General features: G+C 41.9%; 1 protein-coding gene across 2 annotated transcripts in view; it reads left to right on the forward strand.

Moving 5' to 3' along the window:
* The first annotated feature begins 1,701 nt into the window (after positions 1-1,701).
* rnpep (arginyl aminopeptidase (aminopeptidase B)) overlaps positions 1,702-20,715 on the forward strand; it is a 42,111-nt gene continuing 23,097 nt past the window's right edge. The window contains exons 1-4 of one of the 2 annotated variants that reach the window (XM_060845461.1): positions 1,702-2,095; positions 9,984-10,124; positions 11,843-11,994; positions 18,038-18,154. In XM_060845461.1, coding sequence (XP_060701444.1) covers positions 1,712-2,095; positions 9,984-10,124; positions 11,843-11,994; positions 18,038-18,154 — 794 coding nt within the window. In that variant the 5' untranslated portion in view covers positions 1,702-1,711. Of the gene's footprint in view, positions 2,096-9,983; positions 10,125-10,179; positions 10,321-11,842; positions 11,995-18,037; positions 18,155-20,715 lie in introns of both variants that reach the window. The other variant, XM_060845460.1, reaches the window with a different exon arrangement.

The raw sequence follows: 20,715 nt of genomic DNA on the forward strand, positions 1-20,715 counted from the left end.
CAGCACCTGTATGGAGAAAACAGAGTTAACATTTTGAGGCCAGTCATGCTGCTTCAGAATAGAACTCAGAAACTCTGTATTCTCCACAGCCAGGCCTACTGAGTTTCTCCAACAATTTTTGTTTCTGTTTTGACCTTGAGCAGTATCAGTGGCACAATGACTAATACTGGCTCAAAGACTAATTACTGGTACAATCACCAGTATTACTGATGTCAGGATCAATGTCATCAATGGGCCCCAAATGTTTTTCATTGGCCCAGAACAACTGATTTTTCCCTCTTGGTGGTTTCATCTCTAAAGCTAAATTCATACAAGAGCCTGATGTCACTGAATTAAATTTAAAAAAAAACTTAACCCAGTTGAGTGCTCAGAAAAAAAACCCTTGGTAAATTGCCAGCATCTCACCTAATGCCCCACTCTGTGCCATGTGGTGAGTTGGGCAATAAGAGGGCAGGCAGCATCAAGAAGTGATGTCCCAGAGTGACAGGAGGGGAGGAGTGAGTGAGGCAACCTGCACTGAGAGGGACCCAGAGTGATGGGGAGGACAGCAGTGAGGGAGGCAGCCTGCACTGAGGGACCAGAGTGATGGGGAGGAGAGCAGTGAGGGAGGCAGCCTGCACCGAGAGGGACCAGAGTGACAGGGAGGAGAGCACTGAGGGAGGCAAACTGCACTGAGAGGGACCAGAGTGACAGGGAGGAGGGCAGTGAGGGAGGCAAACTGCACTGAGAGGGACCAGAGTGACAGGGAGGAGAGCAGTGAGGGAGGCAGCCTGCACCGAGAGGGACCAGAGTGACAGGGAGGAGGGCACTGAGGGAGGCAAACTGCACTGAGAGGGACCAGAGTGACAGGGAGGAGGGCAGTGAGGGAGGCAAACTGCACTGAGCGGGACCAGAGTGACAGGGAGGAGAGCAGTGAGGGAGGCAGCCTGCACCGAGAGGGACCAGAGTGACAGGGAGGAGAGCACTGAGGGAGGCAGACTGCACTGAGGGATCAGAGTGACAGGGAGGAGAGCAGTGAGGAAGGCAGCCTGCACTGAGAGGGACCAGAGTGACAGGGAGGAGAGAAGTGAGGGAGGCAGCCTGCACCGAGGGACAGAGTGACGGGGAGGAGAGCAGTGAGGGAGGCAGACTGCACCGAGAGGGACCAGAGTGACGGGGAGGAGAGCAGCGAGGGAGGCAGACTGCACCGAGAGGGACCAGAGTGACGGGGAGGAGAGCAGTGAGGGAGGCAGACTGCACCGAGAGGGACCAGAGTGACGGGGAGGAAAGCAGTGAGGGAGGCAGCCTGCACCGAGGGACAGAGTGACGGGGAGGAGAGCAGTGAGGGATGCAGACTGCACCGAGAGGGACCAGAGTGATAGGGAGGAGAGCAGTGAGGGAGGCAGCCTGCACCGAGGGACAGAGTGACGGGGAGGAGAGCAGTGAGGGAGGCAGACTGCACCGAGAGGGACCAGAGTGATAGGGAGGAGAGCAGTGAGGGAGGCAGACTGCACCGAGAGGGACCAGAGTGACAGGGAGGAGAGCAGTGAGGGATGCAGCCTGCACCGAGAGGGACCAGAGTGACAGGGAGGAGAGCACTGAGGGAGGCAGACTGCACTGAGGGACAGAGTGAAGGGGAAGAAGCCAATAGAGGGGCGGGGCCACGCTGGAAGGGGGCGTGCCTCTGCTGCCAGCGCATGCGCCTTCGCCACTTCTAGGCAGAGAGAACATCATGGCGAGTGAGATGGTGCTGGACCGGAGCTCGGACACTGCCACATCCTCCAGTTACCGGCACTTTCGTGTCCGGCATTTCCACCTGGAGCTGCGGGTGGATTTCGAGCGGAGGCAGCTGCAGGGTCGGGAGGTGTTGGATCTGAGCTGTGTCCGGCCTGAGGGCGGGGGTCCGGAGCTCTGCCTGGACTCTCACTCCAGTGTCAGTGTCCAGTCGGTGTCGGTGCGCCTCGGTGACCCAGAAGGCCCACTCCGGCCCGTGTGCCACAAGGCCCAACCCTTCACCAGCTATGGCTGCACCCTGGTGCTCACCTTACCCCGCCCGTGCCAAAGCGGTGACCAGCTGCAAGTGGTCATTGACTACACGGCCACCGATGGACCCGGGGTGAGTTCCTGCTCCCTTTTAGGTTGTAAATAAATGGTATGTTTTCCTTAGCATTGAAACAATGATCACTAATTTTATTGATTACTCTGAGGATTGAAGGCTGTTAGAGGGAGTTAACGTTTATTTTCTCTTGGCTGCACTTTTATTCATTGCAATCTGCATATTCGCTGCTCACGACCCTACAGTGTGGGGTCTGCTGTACTTTGGGGAGACGAAACGCAGACTGGGGACCACTTTGCGGAAAACCTACGTTCTGTCCGCAAACATCGCACCGAGCTGTCAAAAAAAACCCTGGAAATCTGCAGCAGTAACAGCTGCTGGAGAAACTCAGCAGCTCTAAGCAAAATCTGGAGAGAGAAAACAGTATTAACATTTTGGGTGCAGTGACCCTTCTTTAGAATTGATAACTAGGAGAAAATGGTAGATTTGCAGAAGGGGGTGGGTGTGGAGGTTTTGAGGGGGGGGGGGGGCGGATGGAGAGAAAGAGAGTGGAGAATGGGATAGTTGGAAATGGAAACCTAGAAAGAAATAGAACAGCAAAAGGGATGGAAGGAAAGGAAGGAAAACAACACAAGCCAGAAAACCAAGGAAGGAAAACAACACAAGTATGGGGAGGTGGGTTGGCTGAACTGAAAGCAACGCATGTGATGATAGGGCCTGTAATGTGTGTAACAATATGATAAAGAAGGGTCTGTTTCCATGCTGTACATCTCTATGACTCTCTATAATGTTATCAAACTGGATATTTAGACTTGAAGGTCCCAAGATAGAAAATATGATGTTTTTCCAGCTTGCTCTGGGCCTTACTGGAGCACTGCAGCAGGCTCTAGTCAGAAATGTTGGCCTGGGAGCGCAGTGTGTTGAAGTGATAGGCAACCGGAAGCTGGGGGGGTCATTCTTGTAGACACACTTGGAAGTTCTGCAAAGTGGTTATCCATTCACCATTTCATCTCCCAATTGGAGAAATCCGTATTGTGAGTGAATACAATAGTCTTGATTGAGTGAAGTGCAGGTTTCACCTGGAAAGTGTGTCTAGAGCCATCGATAATGAGAAGGGAGGAGGTAAACAGGCAAGTACTGCACCTTCAGTGATTGTATAGGAAGCGGGTGTGGGGAGGTCTTGGGAGTTGAGGAAGAGCTTCCAGTTGCTACTTTAATACACCACTGTGTTCCTTCACCAACATTTCTGTCTCATGTCTGCTACAGTAAGGCTCAACACAAGCCAGTGGAGCACCATATCTTCTGTCTAGGTACCTTGACAGCCTTCAGGATTCATCGTTGAGTTTAACAATTTCAATGTGAACACCTTCCTCCGTGTTCATTACCGACCCCCAAGTCCTGTTCTGTCTAGTTTGGTCCTAGCACAGCCAACTCATTTTCACCAGGAAACATGCATAATATCCCCTCTGTGGGTGGGTAGGAGAGATCAGGATAGGGGGAAGACATTAGGATTGGGGGTATGACGAGAACAAACTTTACATTTTCTGTCTTCCCCTATTCTTTCTTTCTCTGTTCCCACCCCTGCTAAGCCCCATTTCACTTCCACTTCCATTCTGCACATGTGAACTGCAGATGTTGCGCATGACTCAATGATGTTGAAAGTCACTGTAGCCATGGGAAGGTGCACCGCAGGTGCAGTGTCAGCAGATACTGCCTTTCAACTAATTTCACTTCCTGTTAGCACCCATTTAGTACTTAACTGTTTCTTGGCTTATCAGTAATTTCTTTGCTTTATTTTCTCTTCCTCTATCCCCTCTCTCTTCCTTGTAACCTAGGCTGCTGAAAAAAAAGGGTGCGAACGGATGTCATTCTGTAACTCATCAAATGAGCAACAAAACACACACATTAGTGCTTCTGATACTTGGTTCTGAAAATGCTCTTTGTCGGGTCCAAGAAATAATACGAGAAAAAGCCTAGTGCTGTTGGTCAGGTCTGAACTTTTGGCCATCCGAGTTGGGCAGTGTCCTGATGGCAGCAATAGTGTACATTAGCTTGGTGATATTCCAGTTCAAGCAGGATAATAAACTCAACAGGACAGATGGATGGGCCTGGAAATTCTGAAAAGCTCAGCTATTTGGTGATTCGTGGGTATTGTTGGACTATACGTGTGTTTCTAACAAGAGCCACTGAGTCAACTTTACTCTGAAAGGGCAAATGTCGTTTGGCATGTCTGAGTAGTTTGATTAAAAATACTTAAGGGCATGGCAATGTTCTATTCAGCGGGTAAGCTACTGAACCCGAGTAAAAAGTGAGGTTTGCAGATACTGGAGATCAGAGCTGAAAATGTGTTGCTGGTTAAAGCACAGCAGGTTAGGCAGCATCCAAGGAACAGGAAATTCGACGTTTCGGGCCAGAGCCCTTCATCAGGAATGATTCCTGATGAAGGGCTCTGGCCCGAAACGTCGAATTTCCTGTTCCTTGGATGCTGCCTAACCTGCTGTGCTTTAACCAGCAACACATTTGCAGCTCAAGCTACTGAACCCCACAACTTTCAGGTGAATGTTTCCATATTTAATGTTGACTGAATTATGGCCCTGGCAAGTTCCTTTTGACAAAACACTGATTAATTTTGCAATTAGAAATGTACATAACAAGGAGTTTGCAACATTACATTTAAGATTATGGTTAGCAAGTGATTCTTTCACCAATTCTTACCAAACCATTGGCCTAATTTATGCGAAAAGGACAATGACTGCAAATTTGAGCTGGCTGTTTTACATACTGGATTGGTAAGACTTTCAATTTAGGCATTGCTATCAGAACACATTTCATTTTTTCTGGGTGCCCAGAGTACCATCAGAATTAGTGGAGTATGATGTGACTACTAAGCCAACTATCCTGCACCATGGATACACAATAGGATTCAATTAAAATCTATCACTAGAAATGCAAAGACTTTTTCTTGCCTTAAAATATCAGGTGTGGAGTGGCAATCTGACTATAATGGTAATTCATGGAAAATCAAGCCTGTTTTTAAAAATTATTTTGTGTGGCATTAATTGAACAAATACTATGTTGATTTGGAGTAATCGTAGTTTGGATAATTTCAGTTTTTAAAAAAAATGTTATTGTCATGTGCCCGGCATGTGATGCTGATGTGTTTCATTTTAAAAATTCTTTGGTGGAGTCCGGAAACCACATCACTTAATGGATCTTTGCAATCCTTCTCAAAGATTAAAATTTTTATTCCACTTTCAAAATTCATATTTTCAAGCCTAGCTCAGGATCTAAGATCAGATTTGTTATAACATCTAACACTTTTACAAAGCTCAGCATGTTTTCTGATGATTGTAGTTTTTTTTAATTTTAAAGGAAATATGCCTGTTATGTTAAATTTATCTAATGAGTAATTTTTTTCCCTTTAAATTTCTTGTCTAGTTGTCAAAAATGTAGTAAGATAACTTCCCCGTGACTGTGTTAAAAGTTTGGAATGAACATATTTTGGTATAGTTGTATGAAGTCTAAATAGATCCAAAAACATTGCTTTGCATTGAAAATACAGATACAAATGAAAGCTTTAAACATGGCATGAGAAAAGAAACACTCAATTCAACAAATCTGCTCTTCCGCAGATCAAGTGCAATTTTATTCTATCATGATCTCTGCTTCACTGCAGAAGTTGATCTGGAGGAAGGATTGCATAGAGTCCTAAAAAGTAGTGAATGAAAATATCAAATTTCTGTTCATCTACACTTCTCCAATATTTACCCCTGCACTTCACGAACAAGTGCGCCACCCACTTCTTTTGCTGCTTATCCCTGTAAATTTCGAAACCAGTTTAGTAAACTTTGGTCCTGAAATTGCATTATTGATTACTAAATTAAATTGTTTGTCTGAATTTCCATGCTGTGACTTTATTACGGGCATTAATCAAATTATTTTAAACATAATATCAGGGAGAGAAATTTCAGAAATTATTAAATATTTGTATATTAGGAGCATAATGGCAAAAACTTTGGGACTTTTTATTAAGCTTTTCATGTCTGAATATAGGTAAGTATGGAAATCTGATGTTTTGTAAGAATCAGCCAAATTAATTTAGCATATAAAGAACAAAGAAACTTGCAGCACAGGAACATGCCCTTCGGCCCTCCAAGTCTGTGCCAATGCAGATCCTCTATCTCAGCCTGCTGCCTATTTTCTAAAGATCTGAATCCCTCTGCTCCCTGCCCATTCATGTATCTGAAAATGTGTTGCTGGAAAAGCTCAGCAGGTCAGGTAGCATCCAAGGAACAGGAGAATCGACGTTTCGGGCATAGGCCCTTCTTCAGGAATGAGGAAAGTGTGTCCAGCAGGCTAAGATAAAAGGTAGGGAGGAGGGACTTGGGGGAGGGGCATTGGAGGTGCGATAGGTGGAAGGACGTCAAGGTGAGGGTGATGGGCCGGAGTGGGGTGGGGGTGGAGAGGTCAGGAAGAAGATTGCAGGTTAGGAGGGCGGTGCTGAGTTCGAGGGATTTGACTGAGACAAGGTGGGGGGAGGGGAAATGAGAAAACTGGAGAAATCTGAGTTCATCCCTTGTGGTTGGAGGGTTCCTAGGCGGAATTCTCCTTATTCATGTATCTGTCTAGATACATCTTAAATGATGCTATCATTCCTGCTTCTCCCACCTCTGCTGACAATGCATTCCAGGCCTCCTCCCTCTCTGCGTAAAGAGCTTTTCACGAATATCTCCCCTCAACTTTTCCCACTCACTTTGAACTCGTGACCTCTAGTAATTGAACACTCCCACTCTGGGGGGAAAAAGCTTCTTGCTATCCACCCTGTCTATACCTCTCATGATTTTGTAGACCTCAATCAGGTTCCCCCCCAACCTTCATTTTTCTAATGAAAATAATTCTAATGTATTCAATCTGTCTTCATAGCTAATGCCCTCCATACCAGACAACATCCTGGTGAACCTCCTTTGCACCCTCTCCATAGCATCCACACCCTTTTGATAGTTTGGTGACCAGAACTGTATACAGTATTCCAAATGCTGCTGAACCAAAGTCCTGTACAACTGTAACATGACCTGCCAACTCTTGTACTCAATACCCCATCCAGTGAAGGAAAGCAAGGGTATGCCTTCTTGACCACTTTACTGACCTGCGTTGCCACCTTCAGGGAATAGTGGACCTGAACGCCCAGATCTCTCTGTGCATCCATTTTCCCCAGGATTTTTTCATTTACTGTATATTTCGCACTTGAATGTGATCTTCCAAAATGCATCTGATTGCATTTGCCCGGATTGAGCTCCATCTGCTTTTTCCCTGCCCATTTCTCCAATCTATCTATACTCTACTGTATTCTCTGACAGTCCTCTTTACTATCTGCTACTCTGCCAATCTTGGTGTCATCTGCAAACTTGATTATCATCAACCGATATCTTCCTCCAAATCATAAATAATATATCACAAACAGCAGTAACACCACTGGTCACAACTCTCCATTTTGAGAAACTCCCTTCCACTACTACTCTCTCTCTCCTGTTGCCCAGCCAGTTCTCTATCCATCTAGCTAGAACACCCTGGATCCCATGTGACTTCACCTTCTCCATCAGCCTAGCATGGGGAAACTTATCAAACGTCTTACTAAAGTCCATGTATATGATATCTATAGCCATTCCCCAATCAATCAACTTTGTCACCTCCTCAAATAATGCTATTAGGTTTGTGAGTCATGACCTTCCACGCACAAAACCATGCTGTCCATTACTGATAAGCCTGTTTTCTTCCAAATGGGCATAGATCTAATCCCTCAGTATCTTATCCAGCAGCTTCCTTATCACTGGTCTATAATTACTTGGAGTATCTCTACCCTTCTTTAACAAGGGGACTACATCTCCAGTCCTCTGGGACCTCACCCATGTACAAGGATGCTGCAAAGCTACATATTAAAGCCTATTTCCCCTCTCGCTTCCTTCAGTAACCTGGGTAGATCCCATCCGGACCTGGGGACTTGTCTATCTTAATGCCTTTTAGAATACACAACACTTCCTCCGTCTTTATGCTGACTTGACCTCGAGTAATCAAACTGCTATCCCTAACCTCAACATCCGTTCTGTCCCTCTCTGTGAATACTGATGCAAAGTACTTGTTAAGAATCTCACCCGTTTTCTGACTCCACGCATAATTTTTCTCCTCTGTCCTTGAGTGGGCAACCCTTTCTCTAGTTACCTTCTTGCTCCTTATATATGAGAAAAAGGCTTTGGGAATTTCCTTAATCCTATTTGCTAAAAATATCTCGTGACCCCTTTTAGCCCTCTTACTTCCTCGTTTCAGATTGGTCTTACATTCCTGATGTTCTTCCAAAGCTTTGTCTGTCTTCAGCCTAGACCTTATACACGCATCCTTTTTCCTCTTAGCCAGTCTCTCAATTTCACCGTCATCCACATTTCCCCTAACCTTGCCATTTCAATCCCTCATTTTCACAGGAGCATACCTCTTCTGGCCTCTAATCAACCTCTCTTTAAAAGCGTCCCATATGTTGAATGTGGATTTACCTTCAAAGAGCTGCTCCCAATCTACATTCTCCAGCTCGTGTCAAATTTTGGTACAATTGGCCTTCCCTAATCTAGCACTCTTCCTTTAGGACCACTCTCGTCTTTGTCCATGTGTATTCTAAAACTTATGGAATTATGATCACTATTCCCAAAGTAATTCCCTACTGAAACATTAACCACCTGACTGGGCTCATTATCCAACGCCAGGTCCAGTATGGCTCCTTCCCGAGGTCGACTATTTACATACTACTCTAGAAAACCTTCCCGAATGCTCGTTATAAGTTCTGCTCCATCTAGACTTCTAACACTAAGTGAATCCCAGTCAATGTTAGGAAAATTAAAACTCCCATCACTACCACCCTGTTGCTCCTTTCCATGATCTGTTTACATACTTGCACTTTATCTCACATTCAGTGTTGGAAGGCCTGTAGTACAGCCTCAACATTGTTTCCACACCCTTCCTATTTCTGACCTCTGCCAATAAGATATGCATCTTTGCGTTATTCTGTACTGGCAGCTGCTTAGAAGCTAGCAGAAGGCAGAAGAGATTTCCTGGTTTGATGTTAAACTTGTATGCAGTTACTGATCACCCTATTAAATGGGGGGGTGGGGGGGGGATCTCATTGCTGATCTGACAGCTTTTCTAAGGCAATTATGATCATAGCCTACAAAACAAAAATTCTTCACTGTTTCTGAAATTAAAGAGCAACTGAACTTTTTTAAGGTATGACATTGCCTTATTGAAAGGACTATAGGCATCTCTCTTCATTAGAGACATATAACTTGTTATGCACAGCTTGGAGAGTAACTGCTCTACATGTTGGCTGAGGTGAGGAAGTAGCCCTCTGTCAACTACAACTGACAGTACAGGGATTGAACGCACACTACTGGCTTTATTCTGCCATCTAGCCATCTGAGCTCACCAACCCCTCATTATTTATTAGTGAAGGTGAGTGGGATGAACTGAAGACATTTTTTTAAAAGACCAGTTTGAATAGTTGTATTTAATAGTTCAAGCCTTGAAGTTAACATTGATCACTCTGGGTGCTATTGGTGACCAATTGATTGATCTTTGATTATTGAAACTTGACAGACGTTGATAGGAGTAGGAAATTCCTACATTACAGTAGGTACAAATGTAACCAATTAGTTTAAAAAAAAGCAGTGAAAATTTTAAAAAGGAAGAGGACTAATTGTATTTCTACAACACCTTTCACAAATTGGATTGTCCCAAAGTACTTTAAGTACTTGTTGAAATGTAGCCAGTATACAGTCATTTTAACTATAACTATATTCAAATTGCCATGAACAATATTGCTAAAAGCTGAAGTCGATATTCCACAGTATTTTGGCAGTATTTTTCTAATGTAAAAGTTAACTTATTTCTTTGCATTTTGCCACTCCAGATTTCCTGGCTTCATCCAGTACAGACTGCCAACAAAGAGAAAGCTTTTCTATATACGTCTGGCTTTCCTGTGCTGAATAGGTCTTTTTTCCCCTTCTTCCACACCCCAGCCAGGAAGAGCACATACTCTGCTGCCGTGCAGGTAAAATGCTCTGTTTCTGTATGAATACAGCTTGTTATTGCATTATTTTTGTTAGGTTGTTTGGCTGGACCCAGAACAGACAGCAGGAAAAGTCAAGCCATACCTCTTCACTCAAGGCCAGGCTGTCTTGAACAGGTCCTTCTTCCCTTGTTTTGATACCCCTGCAGTTAAGAGTTCTTATTCAGCCTCCATTAAGGTAAGACCTACATATTAACTTTTCCTCTAAATTTAACTGAGCTCAGATAAAGAGGGTTGAAAACTGCAGAAAGATACCCAGACAGAATTCTCAAATAATTTGCTATTACTCTGCTGAAGGCCTGTGTGTGATTTTCAAAATGAAACATTGAGTAATCTTACTCTAGAGTGAGACAATTTGACCTCTTAAAACAAGTGATTAATGATTCAAGGAGTTGTTTTTTTTAGATTAGATTACCTTACAGTGTGGAAACTGGCCCTTTGGCCCAACCAGTCCACACCGACCCTCCGAAGAGTAACCCATCCAGTCTCATTTCCCTATGACTAATGCACCTACTACTACCGGCAATTTAGCATGGCCAATTCATCTGACCTGCACATCTTTGGACTGTGGGAGGAAACTGGAGCACCCGGAGGAAACCCACGCAGACACTGGGAAAATGTGCAAACTCCACACGGACAGTTGCCCAAGGATGGAATCGAACCTGAGACCCTGGTGGTGTCAGGCAGCAGTGCTAACCACTACATGATTCTACATGTTTCCAACTGGGAATTTTGATTTTTTTTTCCTTTTTAATTCACTGTTTTAACACTGAGAAACTGCTGATATGAGGGATGCATTGAACATGTTATTGGTGTAATCTTTTTTCTTTCAATGATGCTATGATTTGGAATGTTTACTGATTACTGTCCATTCCATACCTTTCATTGAAACAAGCTTCGTGACAGCGAAGGGTAGAATCTATTCAAAATATCTGCTTTAAGATTTCCTCTGAATAGCAGATTTTAAGCTGATGACCATGGGAAATGATAAACCAACCATAGTTATGGTTGTTAAATATTCAGATACATCAATTGCTACACAATATATAAATTTGAAGTGACACAGTGATGTTGGAATGAAAAAGACTTTTGTACATTCAACCAGATAAAGAGCGCATGAATTATGTTGTCAGGGCTGAACAAATTTTATATGATTGGGCCTGCAGTGCAGTTTGGAATCCAGGAATTTTAAAAACCAAATAGAATTGCAGTTGTCTTCACAGACTGAAAATTCAGCACACGCCATTTCAAAAGCCCAGAAGACATGCGCACACATACTAATCTCGGCTTGATTATTTATTGGATTGATTATTACAATATTTATATATCCCAAAAAAATCATAATTTTGCTTTCTGTAGAAGGCAGTAAAAAAAACTACAACACCGCATTAGAGGCCAGACACCATTAACAAATGCCAGATCCCATGCTTTAGTCCTTCCACATGTTGGTTGTTTCCAGATCCCATGCTCTAGTCCTTCCACATGTTGGTTGTTTCCGTGCTGAAGTGTAACATTAACATTGCCAACGGCCTGGCAGTGTGCCCAGTTACTGAAGGATACCTTCTATTCACAACAAAAGTGAGATGAATCTAGCCTGACTAATTGATGATCCGTTAGTCTTGTAATTTCTAGATAAGAAATAGAAATATTTCTCTTGGACAATGTGTGAATGTTTAATATTACTGTCACTTATCTTTTAGGTTCCTAAAGGCTTTACAGCAGTTATGAGTGCAACTAACTGGGATCACGATGAAGAGAAAAACATATTCCACTTCAAAATGCAACACCCAATTCCTTCATATCTTGTTGCTTTAGCAGTTGGTGACATTGTCTCTGCTGATGTTGGACCAAGGTGAGCTCATCCTCTGTCTAGCTATTTTGTAGTGGCTAGAGTTTCAAAGATGAGACGTTTTTACCAAGTGATGACTTCCTACATTGGGAAATTAGAAATCTGCTATTTGAACTCTTGTTTCTGCATTTAATGTTTAAAGCAAGAAGTGACTTGTTAGATTCACTAATGGTCACTTTAAGTAAGCTGCTCCTGACATCAGACAACCTTGTGAGTTTCTGCGCAATCTGGGTAAAAGAAATTGGAATTGTTAATGTTGGACTTTTTTTTTGCCCAGCCTAGTTGAAAATCCAAGAAGATGCCCGATTTGTCATAAGCAGCTTACTCCAAACTGTCAGTTAAATTTGACAAGATGTTTTAAAAGCAGCCAATCACAATGCTACTTGCTCTTAGCAAATGACAGCCACTTCTGCCTAGTCCAGCTCTCCCACATCTGAGCAACCTAGAGAAATATAGATAATGGGGAAGATGGAGGAGTGGTTGAGTGAGGTGGATGGGAGTACAGAGGGCATGAGTAAGTGAGTTGGGGGAAGCAGGGGTTGGGGCAAGGGAGACAAAACAGAGATAGAAGGGGGTGCGGGAGCGAGTACAGAAAGCTGGTTTCACTGAATGGGAGTGGAGACTTCTGGAGCTTGGCTCAAAGCTACATGAGTACAGAACATAACATTTCTACAAAATACTTTAATAACCTGTTTCCTATGTTTATCTGTAATAGTTGAACATTTTACTGACATAGCAAATGTTACTACTCTGCTTTATTGCTGTTTTTTGCTGGCATGTGGGGTCATGGTAACTGATGCATGAACATAATCTAGCCAAGCCATGTTATATTGTAAATATGGACTTTGTTCTGTGTATTACATGCATAAACTTTTTTGAATGTTGAAATACTGGATCACTTTGATTTTGTCCAAATGGATTGGTCTGCAAAAGTAGATAGAAAGTAAACAGAAACTAAAGTTTCAAATAACTTCAAGTCAAAAAATTCAATCCATTTGAAATGACCCAGAAATGACAGATCATCAAAAGTGATTCCTTGTCACCAAAACTTTTCAAACTTCTCTTTGCCGCGGTAGCACAGTGTTTAGCACTGCTGTCTCACAGTGCCAGGCAACCAGGTTCAATTGTAGCATTGGATAAATGTTGGCATGGAGACCTCTGGGTGCCCCATAGGCCAAAGATGTGCAGGATAGGTGGATTGACCATGTTAAAAATAAATTTGCCCTAAAATATTCAGGGGTGTGCTAGTTAGGTAGGTTAGCCATGGTTTAAAAATCCCATGCGGGATTATGGAGACGGTTGGATCTGCGTGGGGTGCTGTTTGGAAGGTCAGTACAGACTCGATGGACTGAATAGCCTCTTTTTGCACTATCGGGATTGTATGATTCTGTAGAACTCGCAATGGAGTTTAACAGTGCAGAGAAACCACTTTATTGTCTTCTTGCCAGTATGTAACAGTTAACATACAACTTAATTTCCATCAGTGTCAAAATGAAAGTTCTTTCCCTTTTGCTGAACAGGATATCACATTTATTACAGTAAGTAATTAATAATGATGACGGGGTGAATTCCTAGCTTTTCACTGTCAATGAGGAATGCAAAAAGACTAAGCAGTTTTTGTTTTTCAAAATTATGTCAAAAACATTCCTTTAGTATAGTCGTTTTTTTTGTACCTATGACCAATAAAGTGAATTCGGATTGTATTTGTTTCCTGTTATGTCATGTGATGAGGCCCACTGATTCTATAAAAGGATTCAAATATAATGAAACATAAGGCTTATTATAGGACTGCAGGTGTTATTTGGCAACGCCATTTAATTAAAATATTCTGTTTCTACATTTTGCATGTGCACTGATTGCTATGGCAACAGGTATGTGGGAAATAAGGAATGCAGTTCTTAAAGGGATGCAGCATTTTTATTTTGCTTTGGGCTTAGGAGAAACCTCCACCTATTTAGAGTTGGTTATTTGAGTGAATGTATTGTCTCATGTTAGGTCATTGGGTGTGCTCTTCTAGACTAAGGAAGACTATTAAGATTGTTTAAATGGGAGTGTGTGTTCTGTTTGTATTATGGGCATGGTGCTTGATTCAATGAGATGCCACCATACAAAACAGGCTTTTAGAGCATGAGATCAGACGTTTAACAATCTTTACATTCTGATTAGAGGCCAGCAATAGAAAAGGATGTTGAATAGATTGATAAATTGCTGTCACTTTCTGTGGAACTTATGGTTATATCATTTGGTTTATTATAATTGCTTCTATTGTCAAAAGGACTCCATTAATGTTACCTACAAGTGGCAGGAATCTGAAAGAATTAATATAGATTGGGGTGACAAGACTGAGGTTTTTAGGGAGCAGTGTGGTAAGAAGAGGGTTGTCAAAATAAAGAACTATAGTTTATACATAATATTCTATCTTATGTCTGAAGGGAAAGTTTAGGAAAGCATTATAAGAGATGGGATTTATAATCATCTAGCGAGCAACAATTTGATTGGAGATGGTCGACATGGTTTCATCAAGGGCAGGTAGTGTCTCACAAACCTCATTACGTTTTTTGAGAAGATGACCAAGCATGTGGATGAGGGTAGAGCATTTAACATGATGTACATGGGGCTTCAGTAAAGCCTTTGGTAAGATTCCACATGGGAGGCTATTGGAGAAAATGCTGAGGTATGGGATTGAGGGTGATTTAGCAGTTTGGATTAGAAACTGGCTTTCTGAAAGAAGTCAGCAAGTGGTGGTTGATGGAAAATATTCAGCCTGGAGTCCACTTACTAGTGGTGTGCCACAAGGATCTGTTTTGGGACCTCTGATGTTTGTCATTTTTATAAATGACTTAGACACAGGCATAGGTGGATGGGTTAGTAAGTGTGCAGGTGACACTAAACTCAGTGGAGTAGTGGACAGTGTGGAAGAATGTTACAAGGGGACTTAGTTAACTGCAGAATTGGGCTGAAAGGTGGCAAATGGCGTTGAATGCAGATAAATGTGAGGTGATTCACTTTGGAAAGAATACCAAAGGCAGAATACGGGGTCGCTGGAAAGATTCTTAGTCGTGTGGATGAGCAGAGGGATCTTGGTGTCCATGTACATAAATTCCTGAAAGTTGCCACCCAGGTTGATGGTGCTGTTAAGAAGGCACACAATGTGTTAGATTTTATTGGTAGAGGGATTGAGTTCCGGAGCCATGATGTCATGCTGCAACTGTACAAAATGCCACTCAGGGCTCACTTGGAATATTGTGTACAGTTTGGGTTGCCCCATTACAGGAAGGATGTGGAAGCATTGGAAAAGGTGCAGAGGAGATTTACCAGGATGTTGCCTCGTCAGGAATGAAGGCCTTATGAGGAAAGGCTAAGGGACTTGGATCTGTTCTCATTGGAGAGAAGGCGGCTAAGAGGGGATTTAATAGAGACATAAAAGATGATCAGAGGATTAGATAGGGTGGACATTGAGAGTCTTTTTTTCCTAGGATGATGACGTCAGATTGTACAAGGAGGCGTAGCTGCAAATTGCGGGTTAGTAGATTTAAGACAGATGTCAGAGGCAGGTTCTTTACTCTGAGTGGTAAGGGCTTGGAATGCCCTACCTGCCAATGTAGTTAACTCATCCACATTAGGGACATTTAAACAGTCCTTGGATGAGTTATGGGTGATGATGAGATAGTGTGGGGGTTGGGATTAGATTAGTTCACAGGTCGGCGCAACGTCGAGGGCCGAAGGGCCTGTTTTGCGCTTTATTTTTCTATGTTGTATGTACCTTGGTAATTGTGCAACAAAGCATTGGTCTAGTGAATCTTGTAATTTTACATGTTGCAGAGTTTTATTATGCCAGTGGTCAAGTATTTGCCATTAATGAGATTCTGCACTTTGCAGGAGCCATACGCTTGTCTAATGTTTGGCATCGAGTAAAATGTGAGGTCTGCAGATGCTAGAGATCACAGCTGAAAATGTGTTGCTGGTTAAAGCGCAGCAGGTCAGGCAGCATCCAAGGAACAGGAAATTCGACGTTTCGGGCAAAAGCCCTTCATCAGGAAAGGGCTTTTGCCCGAAACGTCGAATTTCCTGTTCCTTGGATGCTGCCAGACCTGCTGCACTTTAGCTGAAAATGTGTTGCTGGTTAATGTTTGGCATCCTCTCCTAGTTTTCATGAGGAAGATAGGAAATATGTATCTGTAGACAAGGGAAATCTTTCACTAGCTGGATCCAGTGATGTGCCAGATGTTCCAGTGGTGAGCTGAAAGGATTCAATAGAGTGAAATTTCAATACTTATGGGTGACCATTTAGCAATGTTAAGGCCTGTCCATATGCCAGATCTTGAGCATATCAGGGGATGAATGAATTTTGTGGAATAACAACATAACACTAGAAACTGAAAAAGGAATAGTCCACAGCCTGATCGACCTGCTCCAGCATTTAACATGATCAAGTTTCAACCCTACCTGCTCCCCTCACCTTTTTGATTCCCTGAGACCGTCTCACAGTCTATCTCAGCCTTAAATGTATTCAGTGATACTGCATCCACCAGCCTCCTGAGATACAGAATTCAACAGATACACAAACCTTTTGAGTGAAGTAATTTCTCTTCTTAGTCCCAAATGATCAATCCCTTATTTTAAGACTGCCCCTTCACCACCTACCCCATCAAGCTCCTTCGTTATATTGTACATTTTCAATGAGATCACTTCTCACTCTTCTCAGCACTAGAGAATATTGATCTAATTTACACAGCTTCTCATCATAGGACAGCCCCTTCATCCAGGGTCCTTCACTAAAGCACCACCAAATGTAAGTAAAACAAATTGATCTGTTTTTGGACAACACTTCTTGAATCACTATGAAAGAAACGATTTTATGAATTGGACCACATCATTTTCCCAAAGTTGCTAGATACAGGTACAATTATAACATTTAAAAGACATTTGGGCAGTTACATGAATAGGAAAGGTTTAGAAGGATCTGGACCAAATGCAGACAAATGGGACTAGTTTAGTTTGGGGACCTGCTCAGCATGGATGAGCTGGGCTGAAGAGTCGGATTGGTGCTGTATGACTCCTCCTCTTTAAGCGTACATTATTAACATTGGCAACAATGGAATCAACTTCAAACATTATTATCATCCCTCCAAGCCATATACCATCCTAACTCAGAACTAAATTATTGCTTATCCACTCAAAACCCTGCAACTCTGTCCTAAAAAGTACTGTGGCACTACAAAGATTTTGGCAGTTCAAGAAGTTGACTCACCACCTTTCACTTTCTTAAGTGAAATTAGGAATGGACAACAAATGTTGGTCTAGCTAGTAATATACACCTTCTATGAACAAAAAATAAGACCGTATTTTTCATTGTAAATAGCCTGAAGAGCGGTTTTCCCTAATGTGGTCATGATGTGTTTTTGTGTCTAAAAGCAAAGCTCTGGGCTTGATCTGATTGCTTGCCTTTCTTGCCCATGTATGAGCATTCTTTCCTCCTCCAAATCCACACTTGACTGTCCAGTTCTACATTGTGCACATATTGAATTAGTACTGTAACTCAGAGGAGGTGGTCTTTATTGAATTCTTTTGTTTGCTTTCTTTCTGGTTTTGTACCTCCTTGCACCTAGTCTTTTAAACACTGCCATATGTGTTTTGGTTCAATCTTTCTCACCTCTTTTACTCTGTTTTGTTTATAAAATTTTATAGAATTCGTGGTACAATTATAAATTGGTCTGAATGGTCCTCTGTCTGTTTCGTATTTGAATTGTTTTCACGGTCATCTTCAGTTTACATCTGAAGAAGAGATCCCTTTTTTTGTGTTTAGCTATAAATTTGAGCATTCAATGAATGCTGTCAACTTGTAGTCACAATATATAATAAGAGGTGGTAACAGGATCTAGATTTGTTTTCTGGACGTTATGCTACCTCCAGTGAACTAAACAATTCTATCTCCTGAAAATGTCTGTCACCTCAGTAGAGAAATTATGTTGACTAAAGTGCATAGATTTCATTGTTTCATTCTTATTGTTTAAAAATATTGATAGTAATCATATTTCTGGGACAGGAGCCGTGTCTGGACTGAACCCAGTCTGTTAGAAGCTGCTAAAGAAGAATATGATGGTGTGATTGAAGATTTCTTGAAAGTTGGTGAAAAGCTATTTGGGCCATATGTATGGGGAAGGTAAATTTTTCTGCTGTCTTTTATTCAAAAAATCTTGTAAGCGCACAGTTCCTGCACACAAACCGCACTTCACATTGTCATTGCTTTTGTTAATTCTTTTACATTTAACTTAAAATTACATACTTAATGTTGGATCTACCAACATAAACATTTTATTATGGTGTTTTCCATAAAAGCAAATTGCTTGTCACAGATTCTCAATAAATTAACTGAAACGCTGATAACAAATGCCTTTTCGAATTGAAATTTCTCATGCCTGAAAGAAGCAAACTGAATTATTTCCTCTTTGCATGAGCAAACTCGCTTTCTCTAAATTTACGTCTATTTGCTAATTCCAACTGCATATATGTTAACTCCTGGACATTGGAGAATCAAACCTTTGACATGCAAGTTTAATTGCATCATTTTTCTCATACTTCTTTTGCCTTTTGCATACACTCTCGCATGCCCTCTCTTGTCGTCTTCCTCTTGTCTTTCAAGTTTTTCACATGTGAACCTCTGCCTTCTCTCACTGTTTTCATTTTCATTATTCGTTTTTCTTAATGTGCTTTGTGACATTCATAGTACAGCTTTAATATGAACCACTCCTAACTGGCATTTTTTAAATGCCTATTTCGCAATATGTTATTAAACTTGACCCGATTGAATTTGTTGTGTTTTTAAATATCTTTTCATAAGGTTCTTACTGAATCTTCAACTTTGCTTGAATAAGCATAAATCATAAACAGTAGGACAGTTTTTTTCTCATTTGTATAACATTAGTTTTGCAATGCACATCAGTAAATCAGTGTGTCTATTGCTGTCAGTGTTTGACATGATACCCCGGTGTTTAAAATCTTCAACTCTGTGCCTAATGGCACAGTCTAGAATAGTGGGTACTAAAGAAAGATTTAATTGAAGAACCAATAAAACAGAACTGCAAATTCTGGGGATCTGAAACAGCCAGCAATTTCTGTCTTTGCTTCATTGAGGAGGACTGTGATCATCATAAACCCCTGCAGATTAGATTGTAGGTTTTAACTCCATTGTCTGCTGTTTTCAATGACATTGTTCATTAAGCAATGATTTAACATTTTGCTATTCTGAAGCACAACTTGTTTGTGTTTGATTAGCTGAAATATAGGGGGCAATGCACATGCTATTTCTGAGGTCATTTCATTAATTTACTGTCCTTATCTGTTCATTATGTACATGTTCATTGTTGTTGACAGTCTCCACTACACCCTTGATATCGATTATAATCTGGTCATTTACAAACTATTTAGTAATTTATAAATAAAATTCTAGTTTGACATTTTTATGATGTAATTAATAGTTAGGGTTTCAATCACTGACATCGATCAATTGAATTGGAAAACAGTGTTGGATAGAAAACTTTAAAGGAATGAGAAATATCCACGATAATAAGTATATTCTTTGACTAGATCCTGGGTTTATTTTTCAAAAAAAGTTCATTTTCAAAGTTCTTAAAATTGTTTTCGCGTTATTGTTTTGCGGCTGGTGGCAGTCTTCTCTGAATTTAAATCCACATTATGAATTTAAACTTGCAATCTAGGCAGTCCCTTCATTGGAGTACTTTTGGGATAGCTGCGATGACAGAGTTGCAATCTTTCTGCTTCGATTAGGCAGAGGTTCCATCTGTTCACGCAAGTGGATGTAAAAGATGTCATGGCATGAATTGGAAAACATTGAAAGAAATTTCCTAGTATCCTGGCTAGAATATTTCTGTTTCAAAAGTAATTCATTATTATTGTTTGCTTCTGAAGTCCTGAGAACATGATAAGCTGCAGATGCTTTTCCTGATCAAAAAAAATTATTGTTTTCTTTCTATAACATGTTATAAAGTTGGATTTGAGAAGTTGAGACTAAGGAGAAGGCTGAGGGGAGATTTGATAGAAGTTTTTCCAAATCATTAGAGGTCAGGGCATAGTAAAAAGGGAGAAACTTCTGACATGTAAAATTGAGAATCAGATCACATGCTTTTAAAGTGTTTTGCAAAAGAAGCATATGCAAGGTAAGGAAAAGCTTTTTCTCACAGTCAATAGTTATAAGCCAAGGTCTAGAATGCAGTGCCTACAAGTGTGGAGGAGGCAGGGTTGATTGCAACAATCAAGAAGACATTGTTTGTGCTTAAATAATCATATAATGTGCAGAGTTACAGAAAAAAGACAGTTTGGCTCTCTGAACGTTTGGACTTAGTGCCACTGTAGATACAAGGGGCTGAATCACCACCTTCTGCACCATAAAGTTCTGTGGTCTTATGACTTGTTTCTGTGCCCCAAACTAAATTCCATTTTGTGGGCAGCACGGTGGCACAGTGGTTAGCACTGCTGCCTCACAGCACCTGAGACCCGGGTTCAATTCCCGACTCAGGTGACTGACTGTGTGGAGTTTGCACGTTCTCCCCGTGTCTGCGTGGGTTTCCTCCGGGTGCTCCGGTTTCCTCCCACAGTCCAAAGATGTGCGGGTCAGGTGAATTGGCCATGCTAAATTGCCCGTGGTGTTAGGTAAGGGGTAAATGTAGGGGTATGGGTGGGTTTCGCTTCGGCGGGTCGGTGTGG

The sequence above is a fragment of the Hemiscyllium ocellatum genome, chromosome 26 (genome assembly GCF_020745735.1).
Source record: "Hemiscyllium ocellatum isolate sHemOce1 chromosome 26, sHemOce1.pat.X.cur, whole genome shotgun sequence".
In the NCBI taxonomy this organism is placed as follows: Eukaryota; Metazoa; Chordata; class Chondrichthyes; order Orectolobiformes; family Hemiscylliidae; genus Hemiscyllium; species Hemiscyllium ocellatum.